The sequence below is a fragment of the Petromyzon marinus genome, chromosome 19 (genome assembly GCF_048934315.1).
Source record: "Petromyzon marinus isolate PM22_M1 ecotype Great Lakes invasive population chromosome 19, UKy_Petmar_22M1.pri1.0, whole genome shotgun sequence".
Lineage (NCBI taxonomy): Eukaryota > Metazoa > Chordata > Hyperoartia > Petromyzontiformes > Petromyzontidae > Petromyzon > Petromyzon marinus.
Window position 1 is genome coordinate 4,983,324 of NC_133685.1, and position 22,072 is coordinate 5,005,395.

A 22,072-nucleotide genomic window follows, 5' to 3' on the forward strand; every position below is an offset into this window, starting at 1 on the left:
TCAAAGACCACACACATCAACTTTAACCACCTTGTTTGCTGAAGTGTTATTTCAACATGTGTAAACACCACAAACGACTTTTACAACCTTGTTTGTTGAAATGTTATTTTTTGTAATGTGTAAGTACGAAAATTATTCATTAACGAAATCTGTATTAACTAATATGCATTAGTCTTGTGTTGTATTTTACATGTAGGGGATTTTGTAATTATGAAATGCAGTGTTACTCAATTTCTGTTAACATGTGCTATACTGTACTGCAAAAGAAAACAAAACGTCTCTACGTACATCACAACATTGGTTTTTATTAACCACAATAAACACAACACCGACACAAAAAATATACGTTTATTTAAAAAAAACACGTCGCCTATATTGTCGCACGCGATTCCATACCAAACCTCTTTGCTTAACTTTTACAACCAAATATTTGTGTTTCTCTGTCAAACCGAATATTATAGTAATACCCATCCATTGCCTACATTCGCCAATGACTGACGATGTGAAAATAAATATTTAAAGTTTTTGGCCTTTTCGCTATTCCAAAATGTTTGATTGTGAATGAGTTAAACTTTGGATATTTGATGTTTATGAAACCATTTTGCCTACCGTTCTGTGAAAGGGGAAAAAAGGATTCTACAACATCGAACAAAAAAATCAACACAGAGCTGCTTCGAAAAATCAGACCATTCAATGCACATGCAAATCCATTTAAAACTCCAAAATGCCTGCCATGCTCAATGAACTACTAATTACTGACTAGACCTGTTACCGAGTTACCAAATTTAAGTACTCCAGCTGAAAAAGGTTCTACAACATCGAACAACAAAAAAACAGAGGTGCTTCTAAAATCAGACCATTCAATGCGCATGCAAGTCCATTTAAAACTCCACAAATCCTGCCATGCTCAATGTTACGTTGAGTTGTTGAAAATACTTTTTTTTGCTAGCCTATTTTCATGGCAATGAATACTTAACCATTACTTCATGATAATATTACTTCTATGAGACGAATACTTCGCGACAGCGATGTCACAGGAATAGATGATATATTTATTTTGAAAGCTGTAATAATCATCTACAGAGCCCCTGCATATCATTGCAAGTACATATATATATATAACCAATAATGTCCAGGAAATTATTAATTGCTTGCATTATCCACTCGGGCTGCAATAATTCACCCCACCCAACCTTAGAAATGTAATGAAATGTCACAGTTTAGGATCACAATTCATTTCAAGCATTGATCCTTTTTTATCGCAGTGAATGGTAGAACCTCTGGTGGTGGTAGGTGTTATGATAACTCATTAAATATTAATATGCAAAGAGTGATTCTTACACATGCAATGAAATGCATGTATCACATACTTAATAATTGGAATCGACATCAATGGATACATCGTTAACGCTCTACTATCCAAATGCAGTTCATGAAATTGACGAGAGGGTTTTCCATAATTAATTCAACCACTCAATCCTATCTCCTTTTCAGCAAACGGGTCCAAATGTGAGTAAATATGCAATTATTCCCATGACTATAAAGTGATGTATATATATATTATTTAAATTAATAAATGGCTCTTTTTCTCAGATCACAACACTTCCAACAAAGCAACTTGCAATATAAATGAAATTGTCAATCAATACACAATAATACAATAACTATAATGTATATCTACCGCCTCAATAACATTTCCAGTGCATGGAATAAAGTAACCAGAATGAGCTAAACATTGTACATAATGGTTTAAAACAAACATTAATTTCACAAAGCACCGAGTGCAGCCACTAGATATCTAATTCCATTATACAAAAGTAGCTCTAAAAGCAGGAGAATAGCGACAGCATCCCTGAGCGTACGCATCCTTAGCCAACGGAGAGAGTTGCTTCCGTTTGCGCAGTGCCTGAGCTGTTTGATGCGGTACATTTGTACGAGCCTTCGTCGCATTTCGACACATTTTTCACCGTGAGGATTTGTTTCTTTCCCATTGATCGCACATCAAACTGACCTCCCCGCAACTCCACGTCGTTCCTAAACCAAGCTATATCTGGGGCTGGTTCACCTATGACCTGACATTCAAACGACACGTCGCATCCAGGCGCACAGCGCTTTGTGCCGAGAGGCTGGGTGAACTTTGGCGGTGCTTCGGTGATTAAAAATTCAAAAGAGCATCCCTCAGGTGCGATAGATTGAAAGTGAATGTCACTTTCCTGCGACGCCTCTGCGTATACATCAAAGTTGACGTTCACGCACTGCTCTCCGCCGCTGCCAGTTGCTTGTTGGGTGGCGGTGATCAGCTTCAAGCACTGCTCTGGCATTTGGGAGCCACTCTCAAACTCAAATTCCAGCTCTATCTCTGACATTTGATTCCCCCCCCTGTCCGCCACAAAGAAATCAAGCTCTCGAGTAGTGGCCGCCTGATCTAACGCTGACTCTCCTCTATCACCAGAATCTGCAAATCTTTGTGAAATGTTCAGAGCGGCCCTGCAGCTGCTCTCACCAGCCCCATTAACCGCTTTGCAGAGATACAGTCCCCTATCTAACAAAGAAACATGCTTTATTTCCAGAGAAACGTATCCAGACTTATTTGCGATCAAGTAATGCCCGTCCATGCTTGAAATTTTCACGTCGTCTTTGTACCAGGCAACATTGGCAGCAGGCGCAGCTAGTATGCGGCTGGCAAAGACAGCCTTGGCGCCGATGGGGACCGCTACGTCTGCGATGCGGCCCTCAAATCGTGGCGGAGTCTCAGATGGCCCGACGTCAATGTTAACTTGCTCAATTTCCCGATTTGCTAAGTCCACATTTTGTACCCCCAATATAATGGGGAAAACATCCAATGAGATCACCATGCTCTTGTTGTCCTCCGCATATTCAGGAATAGTTATGATTTTGACTTGTTCAAAGTCACTGCCATCATTGTCATCCAGCTCAACCTCCAGGAGAATTTCCTGTGGGGATGGAGATCGTGACAGATCATCCTGGTCAACATCAAACTCAATAAAGTGATGCTGAGTCACAGGCGACGTGGCGATGTTCCTGTCGAACACTGGGAGCACCTCCACATTGGCCAAGCTCTTTGCTTCGCCAATTAAATTTGTGGCTTCACACACGTACACTCCCGCATCCGTCGGTTTGACATCCTTAATCTGCAGGATGTAATGACAGCCCTCTTGCTCCATGACCACATTCGAGAGAGGCTGAATCAAGCGTCGATCTTTCATCCACAGAACTTCTGGAGGTGGCTTCCCCACGACCTCGCAGACGAAGATTAAGGTTCCATTTTCATACACTTTCTTGCCCGTCAACGGTTTTAGGAACGCTGGAGGCGTTTCGCTCACTTTGTTGTCCACGCTTGATTCAGCCTGCCAGAGTGACTGCGAGTTTCTGTTTTCCTGGTCTTCCCGTATTTGTTGCAGAGTGAGTTTGAGAGCAGCCGGGCCATGTCCCTCCTCTGCTGAGCTCTCCCCGGAGCTCCTGAAGCTCTTTGGGGGAGTGTACAGACGATCGGTGGGTAAGAAAGGCGGGGGGGTGTGGTATTGCTCTGACGGTGTAGTCATTGACTCTGGGGGGGTTTTGTAGCCATCTGGAGAAGTTATTGGAGTGAAATAGCCCTCGATTTCGGACACATCCTCAGTACTTATGCTCATCATCCCGATTGACATTTCCGATTCGGGAGATAATGGGCGCTTTGCTTCATACGACTGCTGGTAATAATCGTACAGTGCCCCGAATGTGACATCTTCAACCTCACAAGAGGTAATGATCGGTTCGGCAAACGTGGTATCGCATTTTGTATCGACCAGTTCATCTGATACTTTTGGGATGCTTTCTGCCTGCTGCTCCTCAGCTGAATGCAGGTAGTCGCTCAGCGAAAACTCTTTCTCTTTTTCCATCTGTTCTTCCGATATCTCACACGTAGTCTCACTTGCTGAGAATCCTGTATCTTCAGAACCTCGATAGGCACCATCACCACCAAACTGCAATTCATCGGCCAATGCCAATTCCTCAATGGAAAAAACATTTTCCGTTTCATAACGGATAAGCGGCTGGGGACTGCTGCGTCTGGCTTGAGTTTCGCCCCGTGTGGTGAACACAGCAGAATTGTCTTGCTGCAAGGAAAATTCTGGCTCTTTGCTCTCCAATTCGACAGCCTTAGTGGGAAGAGACTCTGCAAATATCATGCCATCTTCTCTCTGTGTAACAGGCTCATATATAACGTGGGAATCTTCATCACCTGCTTGTTTCATCTCATCCACCTCTACTGTGGCTTTTGTTCTTGAAACTGGAATAACAACCTCAATGTTCTCCTCCTGCTGTAAAGGCAAGTAACTTTCCTGCATGAGTTTATCACCATCCGAAATAATTTGCTCTCCCACAGTGCCCATTACATCAGACGCGGCGTGCGGACCCATTTCTAAAATTACATGTTTTTGGGAATCTGTAATATCTGCTGCTAGGGGTTGGTCTCTGTCCAGTTTTATCTCCACTCCACGATGTCCCATCATCGCTGAAAAAGACCTGTCTGCAACTTGCTCGCTGACGTTCTCTACAACCCATTGACCTTCACTATCCTGCTTCTCTGATCCATCGCGTGGTTTATTCTCTTCTGCATACAGACCCGCTGAGTCTCTGAACGACGATCCCACCTCTCCCTCAATAGTTATATCTGCACGTAGCTCTGTAACCGCGCTATACTGCTTCTCGAGAGGTAAATTAGAATCGGAATGCGATATTTCCCCACTCACGTGAATGTTTTCAGGAGAAATTGCTTTAATCTGTGACTCACTATGTTCTCTATCGGTCACTTTGTTCAGAACAGCCATTGAAAAATCTGCATTTGAGAATGTGCCCTCTGGCTCTGATGTAGAAATGCCCTCAATAGTCTCAATTATTCCATAAGTGAAACAGCAAGCCACAGTTTGATCATCAGTACGATCACCTTCAACCACTTCTCTGAATCCTTCAGCAGTAACTCCATCTGTCCCATGTTCTTTCTCGACTTTAAGTACAGCAGAAACACCTTCATCTTGTTTATCAATGCTACCTGGATACGTATCAATAGGCAGTGGACCTTCTGCGTGTGTGTCAGGTAATTGCTGAGCAACGTCTCCCATAACTTCCTTTCCCATGGGTTCCACTCTGCTACACTCATCACCAACTGGCATGGACACAGCAGTCTGTTCTATCAGTTGTTCTGCTTTACGAACGTCACTTTTTTCTGACTGTTGCTGTGCCTGCGCAAACGGCTTGCTGGACGCAATTACACCTCGTGACATATCTACACTGTGCATGGTTTCCATAAGTCTGTAGTCTCCAGTTGAATCGAATAACCTTCTCTTCACATCATCAGCAAATGCTGCTGTGCCTTCATGTTCAACCCTTGCCACTGTGTTGTCCCCGTCTCCGACCTTAACACCTCCATGCTGCACATACTGAACTGCAGCATGTTCACTCTCCGTCAGGCCCACGTCCGCACTTACGGGTTCGCATTCACTTCCTGACGCTGACACAGCGCTTTCCTCGGCAACGATACCACGGACAACCGTATCTTCCTCAAAGGCGTCAGTGCCAGGCAAAGTTAGTGGAATCTGTGCGTCTGATTGTATCTGTATAGATGTTTCCACATGCTCCTCGTGTGTGATTGCAGGTGCTGTTGTGCCCAGAGTGTCTATTAACTCCACCTGTCTATCTTCTGAAAATGCAGTCATCCTTTCTGCCTCCACGAGTTGTTTATGATCATCTCTGCAACTGGATTCGAATGGGACATCTACTATGTGTCTGTCGTGCACTGGCACGTCTTGGATTACATCTTTAACAGTTGTCAATACTGTGGCACTTGCGTCAAATTCCTTATCAGTATCATCAACGATCCTGGATTCCATCTGGATATTCTCATCAAGTGAAGCCTCATGCAAACCAATCTCCATCAGCACATGTTTCTCTGTGGGCTTCCCTTGATATTCATCAGCTTTCTCAGACACTGCCTTAATCATGCCTTCATCTTGTGCACTTGTTTCTATAGCTGAAACCTTCTGCATCTCTTCACTTACAATTATTTTGCTCTTATCCACCTTCTCATGATCTATGTAATCGCCATCAATGGCTTTAACTACTTCCTGCTGACTTTCTATCACTTTCTTTTCCCCTTTTTCACTTACACTTTGCTGAATATCCACAACATAACTGGGGCGTTTTATCTCCAGCACAGCACTTGAGGGTTTCGGTTTCTGAAGGGCCTGAACTGGGCTCCAGCGATATACATCTTGACCAACAATGGCCTGGTCAATAAACTGTGATTTGTCTCCAGACTTTACAATATAGCTCTCTGGTTCACTTGAAGCATCACTATCCTGAACCGCTGAAACTGTGGGCTGCTGTTCAGTACCCTCTTTGCTTTGAAGTGGAGACCTTGAGGACTCAGTAGGAGAACTTTCATTTCCTTCAGCAAAATCTTCAGGATGTTCAGTTTTAGTCGGTGCATGCTGTTCTAATAGCTCTGTTACAGACACGCCTGCCATCTTGGCTACAATTTCGCTAGTTTCTTTACCTGGTGAAGAAAACATTTGTTTTGGAATATTTTCTTCAGGGCCACTAGGCTTCCTTTCCCACCCATCTGGTCTCTTTTCTGGAATATACTCATATTCCACCTGTTCAGAATGTGGAAATGTATCATCATGTATGACAGCCATATCCACAGTGCTGACAATATCAACATGTTCTGTTTCTAAATATGAGCTGCCCAGACTGTCTTTTGAAAGACCTTCATACGGGACACTAGAGCTTGGAGAATAAACATGCTCACCGTCTTTAGCAATACCAGACAACTGGGCTTCCACAAAAAATGCTGGATCCATTTGATGTTCAAGAACACCACTACCTGCTGTCACAAGGGACTCTGCTGTGGTTGCTTGAGCTTGTTTATCAACTGCACTAGGCCAGAGTTCGTCCTGTATGACAGCCCTACTGTAACCAACACGTGGCTTGCTGATCACTGGTTTGTTCCCCTGACTTATGACTTTCACTTGTGCTTTAACCGGTTCCCACTCCTGACGATCCTTAAAATCAGCGATATACGTTTCTTTCAATATGCCTTGTAAGTATGTGGGCTTATCCTCAGCAGGACCCTTGATCCCCACTGACAAAACTTTTGGTACTGTGCACTGAATTTGAGGTGGTGTTGCTATCTCTGTGATTACTGGTATAATCTCTGATTTTTCTGTGCCGCGGGCATCAGTAATGTTTTCCGAAACAATCCGTGGGCTTACTTGTTTTACATCTTGAATTCTACAGCTGTCATCTGCACGCAGTGTTTCTATTTTTCCAACATTATCATATATTTTTGTATCTGAGACCTCAATCATTTCCACCTCTCTCTCCTCCACTACGGATTCCAGCAGCTGGGTTGGAACGGCGGGGCCACTTACTTCCTCCTCAGATAGCTTGGAACTTTCTCCAGGTGCCAACGTGACACCAACTTGCCCTGCACCGTAATGTGACGAAGGCACGTCGGCCGACTCTGCACCAAACTTTTGCTCTCTCCCCTGCCGCAGCACCTCTGCCTCGGTGTAATCCATCTCAGTGTATGGCTTGTACCCCTCCAGTGAGCGTTCATCCAGAATGGCGCTATCGTCCGTTTCCCCCCCACTTTCATACACGTACGGAGAATCGACTCTGGTTCTGAACATGTACTCCCTGCCACGACCCCCGGAACGATCGGCCTGCATAACAGTAGTTGGTGGAAACTTAGGCTGCACGTTCACTGTTTCGGATTGCTTCTCAAAGCGTATCGTTCTAACGGTTGGTGTAACTGGGGACTGTTCCTGTCCCGTTTGATCGAATCGAGACTGAAAATTCTCCTTCAGCCTGCGTAGGATTTTTGCACTTTCCATCGACTCATACATATCCTCATCACTTGTAAAGAACTGCTCATCCACATCCTTCAACTTTATTTCTGATGTTGCAACGCCGTACTGCTGCGTGCTTCCTACGCTCTGACTTTGTCTGGTCCCCGAGTAAGAAACTGATGATGTATTGAGTTTCTGATTTTCTGAATCCTCCGTGAAGGGCATTTCGACAAACAGGGCAGAGCAACACTCAACTTCTCCCACGACGTTTTTAGCCACGCAGCTATAATCCCCAGCATCGCTGCTCGTGACAGAGTAGATAACCAGCTGATATCGACCCCCGCCTTCATGAACATCGTACTTCTCCCCATCTATGCACAAAAACAGCATATCTTTAGCCCATGTCACCGATGGCTCTGGGTCGCCAAATACTAAGCATTCGAACATGGCATCATCGCCTTCAATGCAAAACATGTCCTCGGTCGCTTTGATGATTTGAGGAGCCTCGTGCATTTCCCCAAACTTGAATTTAAACTTGTGCCTCATTTTTGTCGGCGAGACGCCTTCCGAGTCTGACGACGTAAACTCTGTCAATGGGAAACGCTCCCTGACTTCCTCCTCCTCCTCTTCCTCCTCCTCCTCTTCGTTTTCTTCGGCATCTCTTTCTATGGTGGGAGTAGGTGCAGTCACCATGATCTCCACTGGCAGAGAGAGCCCGCTGGAGTGTGTCTGAGAGCGACTCTCACGGGGCAAATACTGCATTGAGAACGAGCCCATTATGTCGGCGATCTCTGGGTCAGACTCTTCGGATAAGCATATCATGGGTGGAATTTGATATTGATGTTCTTTCTTTACCATGGTCACCATGGGTTTCTGCTTTGTGCCTTCTTGCAAAGCATGGTGCTTCGGAGCAGGCGTTTCTGCAGTAGCTTCTCTCCCTTTCAGATAACCTGAAAGCTTAATCGATACCTTCTTCTCAGAAGTAAGAGGAGGTTTTGTGGTGGCAACGCTGGACTCAGGCAACGTGTCAAATACAGAGCCCCGTGGGAGGGTTCTGGTCTGTATTTCCGAATCTGTCTTAATTATGTCGTTACCGTGACTAGAAACGTATGCTCTCTGAATATCTTTTTTCTCTAGGGCACTCCTAGCAGGCTCTGACCTAATCCCACCTTTGTTTTCCTGCTGTTGAGCAATAGATTCTCCAAATGGTTCAAAATGTATTTCTGATGTTAAACTGTTCTTTGAAAGTGATGGCATTTCAACAGATGGCAGTTGAGACAGGAGTTCTTCTTGCCAAGGCTTTTGTTTTATAGGTGGCTTGTTGCTGATTTTAGAGGAAATCTCGAACATTTCCTTGATCTTCATACGCTGTGGTGGTGGCTCCGAGGGCAGATGAGCTGGCTTGTGTTCAGCTTGTTTCATGAATTTATCTCGAAGAGTTTTGATTCTTTCAAACGAATGGATAACCATAGGTTCTTTTTCTTCAAGTGGTTTAATTTGCACTTCGTCCGTATGTAACCCAAGGATCTTCTCCATCCTCACTTGAAAAGCCTTTGTTTTCTCTGCAACTGTTACGTGTGTATAGTCCTCAGCACCTGGCACTGCCTGCTTAGGTTTACCACGTATGTAAGTGACCATTTTATACTGAGAAGATGATTGTTCATCATCATCATCCAGGGTTGCCAGTCGACCGGTCTCTGAAGACGAGGCCTCGGGTAAAGGCAGGCCTTCTTTTTCTGCTCTCCTTTTCTCCAAAACCCTCTTCTTAGCTTCCCGTAGGAGCTGAAGCTTGCGTTCAATTTCTTTGTCAAGAGACGTTTGAGCAACGAGTCTCCTCTCCTTCTTCTCTGTTTTGACAGGGGCTGCCTCTGGCAACTTTGATGCAGCAGGGCTGAAGGGCAGAAGAGCCACTCTGGGTGGAATTTTCTTCTTTGGCGGAAGTGCAGATTTCTTGATAACGATCACCTTTCCAGTGATCAACCGCTCTGAGAACAACGCTCGCGGAAAGATATCAAAATGTTTATTTTGGTAAGGAGACCCGACATGCCGCAGTTCCAACCTGCCAAGGTCTGCCTGCTTCTGTTCTAATGCCGAATCACCAGGACGGGTCCTGTGCCCCCTCCTCAAAAAGGCCAGGTAATTCACATTGTGCTGATCATGCATGGCGATAATCAGAGAAGCGATGGACTCGGCTGACCCTTCCGAATTGATAGCAAACACTTTGTAGCTTCCAGAATCCTGCTGTCGAACCGCTTCGATCTCCAGGGAGGAGACATTATCGTGCATTTGGCTTTTAATTGTAACCTTGTATCGGGAATTTTTCTGAAGAGGCCTGTTATTAAGATACCACGTTATGCTGGGAGTGGGGTTTGCAATAATTCTGCAGTGGAAAACAGCAGGCTGACCTTCTTTTACTGAAACGAATTTCAGTGACTGTGTGAATGTAGGTGCCATGTTTTCTGCCCAAGGCCTATTGGAAGATGTAGTGGTGGTGTGAGCAGAAAGGACTTGATGATGCAGGTCTTCATCCATGTATGGTTGCATCCTTCCGATTCCTCTTCTGGCTTTGAAGCCTCTTCCGGGGTTTGAATGTTCACTTCCATCAATAAAGCCCCATTCTGTAAAAAAAAAAGGAAAAATGATGTCTAAATTCAGGGAAAAAAAATTGCAATGCAAACTTCAAATGAATGAAAATGTTTAAAATTGAATGCGTAATTGTTTTATGTAATGCATGCAAACGTCGCAAGCAAGAAGGATGTTATAAGTGAAATAGAAAAACGTGAATAGTCCAACTCACCATATTTGTTCGAATAAACGTTAGACTTGTGACAATAAGCGTCACAGAATCTGGGTCGTTGGATCTTCAGATAGTGCTGCAATGTCTTCCTCTACGCACTTCTAAAAACAACTTATCTCTCAGAATAATTACTTGCAAATCGTTTGCAGAGTGAAACTCGGTTGCAGGAAAAGATAATAATCTAAGAATACGATTCCGCCATTGCAAAATAAAAATGGTAACCTCGCCTGACTTGCACACAGCAGAACGAACGCCCTCTCTGACCCTCATGGTAATGCGGCAAAAAGCTCAGTTAAAAAAAAACCCAACATATCCGTTTTCTATGACAAGTATGCAGAATTTAAAATTTCGGCCACCAGCATTTGTTATTTTACGCATAAATTGGCTGAAATTCACTGCTGTTCGGTGAACAGACGTTTATTCGAACCAATACAGCTTGGAGATTATGGGATGTTTAAATGACTTTTATGTCATGCAATGAAGCAGAGGCCTGAAGGCTAAAGAAGGAATGCTGTCTGCAAGCCAGGTCAGTTAAGGACTCCAAGTTTTATATTCTACGATTTAACACCCAATATATGTTGTCAACTAGGACACCTTTTGCACAGTTCATATCACCATAAACGATCAACAATACCAATACATCATCACATCATATTCCACCATTTTGTGGACCACTGACAAAGAAAGATACTGTGCATGTGCATACAAAAAGGAATGTGCAATGTATGTATCGGAGGTGGCATTGTCAAGCAAATATCAGTTGTGGGTATTTATTTGACTGTCAAGTCTTATGGCCCTCAAGTGAACTGTTAGCGAGCTTGCTGGAACAGCGACCCTGCAGTGAATATTTTTTGTAGAGATGCTGGAATCATCAAGTTACAGTCGCACAAACACCCACACAAGCACCCACACGCATGTAAAATATGCACTCGGCTATTAAGCAAGCCACATGTCACCATAAAACAACACATTTTCATTAAAAAACAGATTAAACAACGAATTACATTACTTGAAGGGTGAATATCCCAACAGCATTAGCAATTGTTCAACGTAGTGTTTGGTCAACTTGATTAAGCATGTAATTTTAACATTAGTTGTATGTGTATATATAGTAATACATATTTCCTGATATATTGTAAGATAGAAACCATGCCTACCTTTGACCTCTGGCTGAAGAGCTGCAAAATAAAAATAATAGAGAAAACACCGGTTAATGGCGAATCAACAGAAAATATCAGAAACGTTTTGCAATAATTCTCAACCTATATTCCACCATTTAACCACATGCCTACACTGGCTCCTGATCTTAAAGAAGGTAAAGATTTACTAGACACAATATTAAAGTCAGCTGTGCAAAACACAAGTATAGCATTAGACACCATTAGGTTGAGAATAACTTAAATTGTGTACACTGTGGAAGAAAACAATTACACAAGACCTCTTGTTGTTGTTAAAAAAACGTTGTTTACACAATGACATTCTCACCAATACTGACTGTGTAAATCAACACACATGGGTAATGTATGAAGAAGAGCAGTTTTAACGTGAACATTACAGACTGTGCCATGTCCAACACATAGCCATGTGAATGTTCATTCATTGTTCTTTTCACGTATGGAGGATTGGACTCATAAATTCTTGCTTATTGAAATCAGTCATTGTAAAAAAAAATTGTTAAATAAACCCGGGAGCAGAAAACAAACAAGTTTTTTTTTATTGGAAGGACATTTCACAGTCTATAAAAAAAGTATATATATCAGCTCGGGAAGATACTGCTTGAGGACGTCAGCCTGTGTCATTGAGGGAAAACGTAGGTAAATGGCTTGAGGTTCATGGGAGGTTATTGGAAAGACTCACAACAAGGAGGTGATGAAGTGTCTCATTGTGTTTATTTATGAGTGGTAAAAGTTTGTTGATCAAATGCTGAACACGAAGTGAAAAGAGAAAAAAAGCCAACCATTGTAAAAACAGGTCAAGGAGTGGAGTGGTTATAGCGATGATGTTAAAGAGGTACCGGAAAAGAGATGACAACACTGTTTTATGCTTCGGGATTAATACATGGAATTGGTGGAAGAAGAAGAAAAAAAATTATAGTTAAGCAGGTTCAGCCAACTCCATGCAGATAATTTCCAACCTGACACTTTGAGTCGGGTGTTGCAGACTGCCTCTCCTTCACTGTTGAAGGCTCTGCAAGAATATGCGCCACTGTCTTCGTGCATAACTGTCATTAACTGCAAGCAGCAAATCCATCCGTTGTAAAACATGGACACGGCCGGAGAGTCCTCGATTTTGATCTCATCGTGCAGCCAAATGACTTCAGGGATGGGGTTCCCCTTGACGCGGCACACCAGAATGACACTGTCGCCTTCTTCCACGTGGGCCTCGGAGGGCAGCTCCTCTGTGAACTCGGGCGGGTACGGCGGGGTCATGACCAGGTCTTCGTAAGCGACGACGTCCGAGTATTCAGGCGCGGCAGTGCTCTGCCTTGGGTGCACCGTTTCAGGCGTTTCCTGAGAATATTTTGGCTTTCCCCTCAAACCGGCTGGGTCGGCTGAACAAAAAAAAAATGTAAGGGGAGGATAAATACAATTGAGCGCTAGTTCAATCAGACAATTCGGGATGGGTTTTTTTTTTACTTTTACAAAGATAACAAGATTTAGGTTATAGTATGTAAATTCATTGTTGAGGAGTGAAGCGGTGATGCAGTGGTTTGCGCATCCTGCGTTACACCACGCTGAGAACCCAACTACCCGAGTTTGAATCTCTGGCCATGGCTGATATTAGTGGAGAGAAAGCGCGATGTATGATCTTGTGCTGGGGCCTCCTCTTCACCAACCCGCGCTGACCAGCATGGTGAAGTATGGTCAAACGACACCAATGGGCCAACATGGTGTGGGGGACACTTTCTTCCAGCACTGGATTGACAAATGGTATTATTTATATGGTAGTAGACGACATTTTATTATAATGTAAAATTTGTTAATTTAGCTTATTTTAAATAGCTATGATCATCCATAGAATACATGTTGCTGAAATAATGTTTGGTTCTCAAAGATTGTCCCACGTTGTGGGGGGAGTATCGTTCTATTAAATGTTTCAGATGGAATGATCGAGTGATACCACAGAATGTATTATTTGATGTGCTCAAACATTGTAAACAATATGACGTTATTTAATTTGTAATACATCGATGTGAATAATTACTGGGAGATGACTATCTAATGGGAAAATCACCTTCTACTGTCAAAACAGCTTCAGTCTTCTCCTCTCCGGCTTCGTCCGTCGCAATGCAGGTGTACAACCCATCATCCTCGGGGTCCACATCCAAGATGGTCATGAGAAAAACGCTGCCATTCTGAGCAAATTTAATCTTCTGGCTTTCTTCTATGGGGCTTCCTTGGTGACACCAAGTGACCATCGGAAACGGAGGCCCTCGAACCGAGCAAATGAACTGCGCTGGCTGACCCATCGTGACCTTCTGATCTGTCAGTCCAAGAGTGAACTTTGGCTTTTTAAGCTTGGCCGCCCGGGAAACAACGGACACCACAGACTCACTGAATGCCTCGCCAGCAGGGTTTATGGCCTTGCACGTGTATTTGCCAGAATCTTCCTTCCGTATGTCTTCTATGATTACGTGGGTTTCGGAGAATATGCCAGACTCGGTTGTTGTGGAAATCCTGAGACCTCTTCTTTCCGTAACTCCGTTGTCATCTTTGAACCACGTGATCTGTGGCTCAGGAATGGCTAATATCTGAAACTTCAGCCGAACCAGAGTTCCTTCTTCTATGGTGGCATCTCCAGGTTCATAAACAAACTTAGGGGCTTGCATCATCTTGTTTTCTGTCTCGATTGTTTCACTTAAAATGTGTTTTTCCCTTTCATGTGTAACCTTCTCTGATACAACTTCACTTGTCTTTACTGTTTGAACTGTGGCAGGTGTACTTGGAGTCGATGTTGCCAATACTTCTTCCATATCTGAAGAGGTCTGGCTCTTAACTAGAATTTGCTGATTGATATCTATGTAATAGGAAGAAGAGAAAAAATCATTGCCGTCTTATTGCGCTGCCTGGGAGCAGTAACCAGGTTTAGCAATATAGTTTCAAATATAAAACATTCTCATTTTAGTTTCTTAAAGCAAAGCTTTTTGGCATGATAAGTTAAAGGTAACATTATGAAGACACCTCTTGTATTTCAGCAAATGCATTTTTGTTATTGCCATGGCATAATTGTGCAGCTTATGCTGTATTTTAGAAGATGAGTTCTTAGTTGATTAAATATACAGAAACGCAGCCGTATTATAAAATGATGGCACTGGAAAATGGCCCGGCATGACTTACCTGGTTAATACGGTTAAAACTGTGGCGTCAGAGTGATGATTCAAGCTGGTGTGCCAGAGACGTGGCTTCAGGGAATTTGTGACGAATGTCGTTATATTTGTGAAAAATATTTTGGTGAGTGATGAATTGTACTAGATTTTTAGTTAATAGGGAGAACGCAAGTTGACTGTGACAAGGGTTTAATTTTAATGTGTTAGGTGCAGTTATAACCATATTGGTATGGGACATGGCTATAAAATGGAATCGTTTGTTTCATTAAAGGTCTTGAAAAAGTGGGAAATAATCACAACTTCCCCAGCTGATACATAATACACAGTACAATATAGTGACTTAAACAACATGCTGGTTGGTATGTACTATTTTTTTTTGTTTCAAAATACAAAACAAACACGACAAAATTACGATCAGCTCCGAGCATGGCGTGATGGAATTAGTAATATTACCCAGGCTTTCAAAGCTGGGACAACATAATGAAACGGTTAGCCTTATTAATGTGTGCAAAGCATTAACACACACACACACTGTTGCATTGAGTGAATACCAATTACACGTTCAACTGTGTAAAAACAACAAAAACTAAACTTTCAAAAAATTTCGCACTTTCAAAAAATACGTGGGATGAAAATTAGGGGTGAAAATACGACAACGCAAATTGGGTCGTGGGTAAGATACCTTCGAGGTTGAGAGTAGCGCTGCACATGGCTTCCCCCATGGAGTTCTTGGCTACGCACTTGTACTGTCCTTCGTCCTCCGGGAAGACCTCCATGATCTCCAGCTGATAGGTGTCCTCAAAGTTTGTCATTTTGAAGAACTTGGACGGCTTGATCTCTTTTTCATTGCAGTACCAGGTCACTTCAAGATCTGTAGAAAAACAAAAACAAAAGCTGCAACTATAATTTGTGTCGCTAGTTTATTACGGTCGGTTCAAATCAGCTGCGCCGAAGATGAATGTAAAATTTCAGGTCATTCAGGCTATTCTAATGTATTCTTCGTGTGCTGCAAATTATCAAACGCTAAATTATTTATACCAATGCGATACAGTAAAAGCGTCCATAATACAGGTTTTTTTTTTTTGGGTTAGATCGCGTAAATATATAAATCTGTCGTTAAACCCGCCACCACCCAACACGCCATTGTGTTGGAGTGCTGTACTAGTAACGAATTGGCATGTTCTGTTTAAGTGACAAACCTTACTAATTGGCTGTGTCGGGTGGTGGGGGGTTTAACGACACGTTAATATATTTACGCGATCCAACCCAAAAAAACCTATATTTTCGATGATATTGGTCGCGAAAGCATTCGTGTTCAACAGTAAAAGTGGCCTACTCGAGCTGCTGAGACCACGAGTTAGAATCGAGGCAATCGCCCATGATTAAAACAGGTCCCCAAGTGTGGATAAGAGGTCACTTGATGTGATATCCCCTTCCGTGGGCCGTTTCCCAAAGTGTGGGTTCTGAACCACTCTGTGAGAGCTCCAAATGAATGTTACTTCAAACCACGCCACGATGCCAACAGCATGAAACGTCACCGTACTCGAATTGTAAATGTTGTGGGTTCATTCTCCAACACACCGGTATGCTGAACTAGTTACGAATTTTGATTTAAAGCTTTCGTGACTGCAGTAATTCATATTCTTAGTTTTTTCGGTAAAGTCACGTTGAAGAGAAACAACAAAATAACAAAATATATATAAAACAATAAAAAAATTTTATATATATTTTGTTGTTTCTCTTCAACGTGACTTTACCGAAAAAACTAAGAATATAGTTACGAATTGGCACGTTTTGTTTTACATGACAAACCTTACTCTAATTGGCTGTGTCGGGTGGTGGCGGGTTTAATGACGCATTTATATATTTACGTGATCTAACCCCCCCAAAAAAAACCTCTATTATCGAACATGCATAAAATTACAGAACAAAAGTAATTGTGTGACTAAGGTAAAAGATACATATAAGCACAATTCTTGCAGCGGATTATGCCCAGTGGCGACAAATGGAGGACACGTACCGGTGCCTGTGACTTGACACTGGAAGCTGGCGGGGTGGCCCTCCTGTGTGGACGTGCTTTGGATGGCCTCGAGGAGCACTGGAGGGTTGGCTGGGACAGCCTCCACCGGTGGAGACACGGGTTCTTTGACTGGAAAACCACGCAGAGCAAACCAATAACCCACGGAGATGCGTTAGGTTGCCATGCCGCGATCGATTGCGGCGTCGAGGCAAGTTTAGCAACTTCACTCGCGCAATTCACATCATTGAAAACCAAAATTGTGCATTCAAAATCAAAGGGAACACTGAAGCTTGTTTACGATAATAGCAAAGTTACGTGCATTTAAGGGAGCATCACTGTTTAATAGTACACATTGTCAACATGGGTAACTGTTGGCAGAACAAATAAGTAAAAGTTCAAAGCTAAATAAAAGATTATGCAACGATTTCAAAATTGCATTCATTTGGAATCTAATCACTAACATAAAATGAAACATATTGATAGAGTACAGGATTGGAAGGTGGATGTGGGTGGGTGTTTGGGTCAGGTCTGGTTTGAGGGGGGGGGGGGGGGACCCAAAGAGCAAGAGCCGTGGACCTATTGGGCAGAAAACCCAAGAGAGAGAGAGAGTCAGTCCCGTCGCATTGTTTGGGTGGCTAAATTGTTGCAGTCAAGTCAAAAATACGTTAATTACAAAAAAATGACTACAATTAAGCAAAGCGCATTGTAGCCCCTTTCCTCGTGAACAACGGATGGTGAGGGGGCTGCAGCAGGATTCATAATATGCAAAAAAAGAGATAATATTGCGACTAATTGTGTTGCACGTTTGTAAGTATGTTTAACACTTGACTGTCATGCACCACCCTCCCCCCCTTGAGTTTTTGTAATGCCTCGCTAAATTGGGGAGTTAGCCCACTGGGTGCCCAAAACACAACATAATTTTGGAAAGCCCCCTTTAACTTCATACAATCCTTGTGAGATAACGTAAGAGATGTAAAAAAGAGATCCAGACGTAGTGAGATGAGAGAGGTGTAGATAAGACATTGATGTTTAGTCAGATGACTGAAGAGACAGAAAGAAAACAGAGACATGAGAGAGATTTTTCGGCTCTTTTATGTCAATTATCGAGTCATGTTTATGAGCATTTGGGTGGGTATTTGATGCACCCATATCGTTTGCATGAATCCGAGACCCCTTGAGTATTTTGAGGCCCGAAGCGTTTTGCTTGGTTTATTTATGCCGAGCGTTGCCGCTTGCGCCCTTTAAAACAGTGACTAACCCACACTCGAACATTGGTTAAAATATGATCCAAAAATATTATCTTGGCCACCCTTTGTTCATTTGTGCCTGACTTGACCCTTGACACGCTCTCATCCTGTCACCTATTTCTCTACCATCTTCCTGTTAACGCTTTTGATATCCTCTCGTATCCTTTCTCCCCTCCTTTCATTTTTTGCTCTCTCTCCCTCGCACATGTTCTCACCATCCTAGATCACGGCAAGGGAAGGACTGTTATTTTAAACGTGCGCGTCAACTACAGGGCCATAGGACGCTCACCTTCGACGGTGAGGGTGGCGGCACAGAACACGGAGCCGTAGTCGTTGGTGGCCTCGCACTTGTACACGCCGCTGTCTTCCGTGAAGGTCTCAATGAGCAGCAGGGTGTAGCTCTCCATGTCGTGCAGGATCTTGGCCTTGAAGCCCGACTGCAGCCGCTGCTCGTCCTTGTACCAGAACACGGTGGGGTCCGGCTTGCCCGTGATGCGGCACGACAGCCGCGCCGGCTCGCCGGCCTCCACCGTCTGGCCCTCGAACTCGCTCAGCAACCGCGGTGCCTCTGGGGCTGTACACGTGGCGGGCGGGAGGGAAGGGGGCGCAGTTTGCAAGAGAATAATTTTTAGACCGGCAATTTTCACCCCGTGTACAATGCAAAGACAGAGATACTCCGTATAGCCTGAGCAGACTGTTGAAGGCCGGCACGGCACATGAGGGGGTGGGTGGCCAACAGCACGCCCTGATGTTTACACACCACGTCAGGGACTCATTTGAGGCTGAGTCGACCTAGGGGAGGCCCAGGACCAGTTCAGATAATCGTCACCAGTGTTGTCTGTGAGCGGGAATCGAACTTGGGTGGCTGGGTTCGGAGTGCAGGGCGCTAACCGTTACACTACCATGTACTACATTACAGGTCCACACACACAATCAGACAGGCACCCTCGACATGGGAGCATAGCAGTAAAGTACGACAGTGGGCTCCAGGGGTTTCATGCTGACGACATGAAACCCCTGGAGCCAACCTATGACATCCTCATATTTGCCATCCCGACAGATGTAAGCGGCAGTCTGCCTATTTTTAAACCCCCTTACCACACACTGATTTTCAAAATAAAATAAAAAAAATAGTCGAAACATGAATTTTTCACGTGAAACTTTTTTTAAAAAGTCATGTGATTAGTATTGAACATTGGCGTGCGGTATAATTGCTTTTAAAAAGATCGGCAGCCTGCCGCTTCAATCGGTGATGAGATTTGGCAAGTAATGAGGTTGTCGCAGGTGGCTGTGGGGCTACGTTGTGGGCAGCAACAGAGTCCATTGTTGTCCTGTAGATCCATCGCGCCACGCCGACGCCCCTCCCCCCCGCCTTCGCCAACCCACACTGACCAGCGTGGGGTGACGCCCGTTCAAGTAGCCTCCCCCACAACCCGCACGGTGTGGGAGGAGGCCCTCAAATGCAGCGGTGGGATCGACGGGGAAAAACCAAAAAAGTGACTGGAAATGCCATCCAGTTGGCCCGGGGTGCAAGGCCGTTTTAAATGCGCCCCGACCGAACTCACCGTTCACGATGAGGGTGATCTCGCTGCGGGATTTCCCGGCGACAAAGGTGTACTTCCCGGAGTCGGTCAGCCAGGACTCGGTGATGACCATGCGGTGCACGTGGTGCTCGATCACGTATTCGTGCCGCTCTTCCACCGAGAAGTCGACCTGCACGCCGTCCTTCAGCCACAGCGCTTCCACGTCGTCTTCATTCACCACAAACTCCACGACCGCCCGCTTCTTCTCCATGACCTGTTGTCGAGACATGCCAACACGATTGATCGATTGAAATGTGTCACATATATATGTGTACTGTACGTTGCAAACAAATTTACAACAATTTTTATTGTATAGATCTTTTTCAGAATTCGGCCTGGCAACAAATGATAGTTCAACAAGGTGGCTTATCATCTTGTGGAAAATGTATAGCAGCCAAACGGAGGGCACGGAGAAAAATCAACGTGACCACAGGGAGAACATGCAAACTCCAAATATACAGGTGTCAGGGTCAGTATTGAACTCATGCCTTCCTGTATACCAGGCGAGGTAGTTAACATCTCGCCACCGTGGTTCCCAAATACATTTGCTCTTACATAAATATCAGAAGGGTAAATTAAGAAGGGTGGAACGGTGGTGCAGTGTTTAGCGCACTATGTTGTGAACCTTGCGGGCTGAGTTCAATTCCTAGCCATGGTTAACATCAGTAGCGATGTTAGCCACCTTGCGGGCTGAGTTCAATTCCTAGCCATGGTTGACATCAGTAGCGATGTTAGCCATCTAAACCGGTCATGGATACCTCCCCCCACTTCACCAACCCGCACTGACCAGTGTGATGAAGTATGGTCAAACAACGCGCCACCCTCCCCACTATGTCTGACAGACGGATGTAATCTGTGAGTAGGCAGATATGTTGCTGTGTGGTTTTACACAAATATATGTGTGGATCACTTTCGACCGTGACGCCGGCAATCACGTGGCCTAATTTGCGATTAACACACTCACGGAATTAACCAGGGTGGCCACCAGGCTCAAACCCGCTCTCACCTTTGCGGCGAGTGACAAAAACGTGCTGCAGCTCGACAAAAAACGTCAGTCAGCAGTGGACTGATCGTGGCCGACGACGATAACGGCGGCAACGCTCGGCAGCGCACACGAGCAACGTGTCGCGCCAAATTCCGCGGGCCGGTCCCTAGCACGGGGTCGGCTCTCACCTCAATGAACATGGACGAGGGCCTGGAGATCTCGATGTGGCGCGCCTCAATGAAGAGCGTTGCCGTCGAGACGTTGCTGCCCGCCACCACGCTGTACGTGCCCGCGTCCGACATGTTCACCCGCGGGATGACCAGCTTGTGCACGAACCGCTCGCTCACAAACTGAATCCTGCACGACAGCGGATGACGGGAGCGACAGTCGCACGCATGAGCACCAGGTTAATCTGCGTGGGGCCAAGCTGCTCCGCAAGAAGCTGTTTGGCAAATGATTTTTAAGTATATGGCCATTATACCAAGCCCGTAATTTTCATTACAATGTCCTTGCAACTCAAAATGCAGTCTATTGTCGATATGTTTTATTTGTACGACTAATGTCGGTGGAGAGGAACAACCATAATTTTACATTTAGGTGGTGGAGCGCGATGGTTGTGTCAGGAGTAGTATTTGTGAATGGGGCATTGAGTCGTTATATGCTCCATGGTCCGTTCTAGGTGCACACTGGAGATTTTATAGCTTTCAATTTGTACTCTCGAATATCCAGGGTAATCAGGTGTAGATTTTTACCGCATAAAACAAATCATGAATAATGCTATACATATAAACATTAGGCTATTAACTTATTTATTGCCTATGTAGAATGGGGCTAAAAACGCAGAATGTGCTATCGAGTTTTAATGTTTCTTAAACAAATCAGTTCATGTGCTGAACTGATTTTCAGGCGCATGCATTACTGAATTACTGACCTCCAATGAGTGAGGATCAGCGATATATTAAACCAGTGTGAACAAAGATATTTAATTTATTTGGTCGCGAGCACAGTTAACCAACAGCCTGGGTAATCCCGCTCACACAAATTTGAGAGTTAACTGTAGCTCATTATGAGATTGCTTGGCAAAAATATCCTTGGCACATAATTTACATTAAGTTATCTGTGTGAATTACAAAAAAGCCAACACTGCCTTTAAATAAAAACACGTATATTTAGGCGTGGTTCTCACTATGACCTATCTTCATAGCACATCATGTGAATTGGTCGTCATGGTAAAAGGGAGGGATCCATTCTGTTCCCGGCTAT

The 22,072-nt window shown here is 44.2% G+C and overlaps 2 protein-coding genes across 51 annotated transcripts in view; both read right to left on the reverse strand.

The window, feature by feature from the left end:
* The window catches only part of TTN (titin), a 355,181-nt gene that overhangs the window by 284,667 nt on the left and 48,442 nt on the right, over positions 1–22,072 (reverse strand). For all 50 annotated transcript variants that reach the window (XM_076067945.1, XM_076067951.1, XM_076067944.1 and 47 more), the window contains 8 exons: positions 20,998–21,166; positions 19,807–20,038; positions 18,531–18,815; positions 16,995–17,123; positions 15,657–15,845; positions 13,882–14,664; positions 12,782–13,198; positions 11,805–11,825 (listed from right to left, as the gene is read on the reverse strand). In XM_076067945.1, coding sequence (XP_075924060.1) covers positions 11,805–11,825; positions 12,782–13,198; positions 13,882–14,664; positions 15,657–15,845; positions 16,995–17,123; positions 18,531–18,815; positions 19,807–20,038; positions 20,998–21,166 — 2,225 coding nt within the window. The remainder of the gene's footprint in view (positions 1–11,804; positions 11,826–12,781; positions 13,199–13,881; positions 14,665–15,656; positions 15,846–16,994; positions 17,124–18,530; positions 18,816–19,806; positions 20,039–20,997; positions 21,167–22,072) is intronic.
* LOC116943748 (uncharacterized) lies at positions 286–11,779 on the reverse strand. The gene is made up of 2 exons (XM_032956930.2): positions 10,648–11,779; positions 286–10,468 (listed from the first exon to the last, which is right to left on the reverse strand). The coding sequence occupies exon 2, from the start codon at positions 10,392–10,394 to the stop codon at positions 1,869–1,871; it is 8,526 nt and encodes a 2,841-aa protein (XP_032812821.2). The 5' UTR covers positions 10,395–10,468; positions 10,648–11,779; the 3' UTR covers positions 286–1,868.

What these genes read in the sequence shown, in the direction of transcription:
- LOC116943748 (XM_032956930.2), bottom strand. Translation starts at nt 10,394, where the DNA reads ATGCAACCATACATGGATGAAGACCTGCATCATCAAGTCCTTTCTGCT.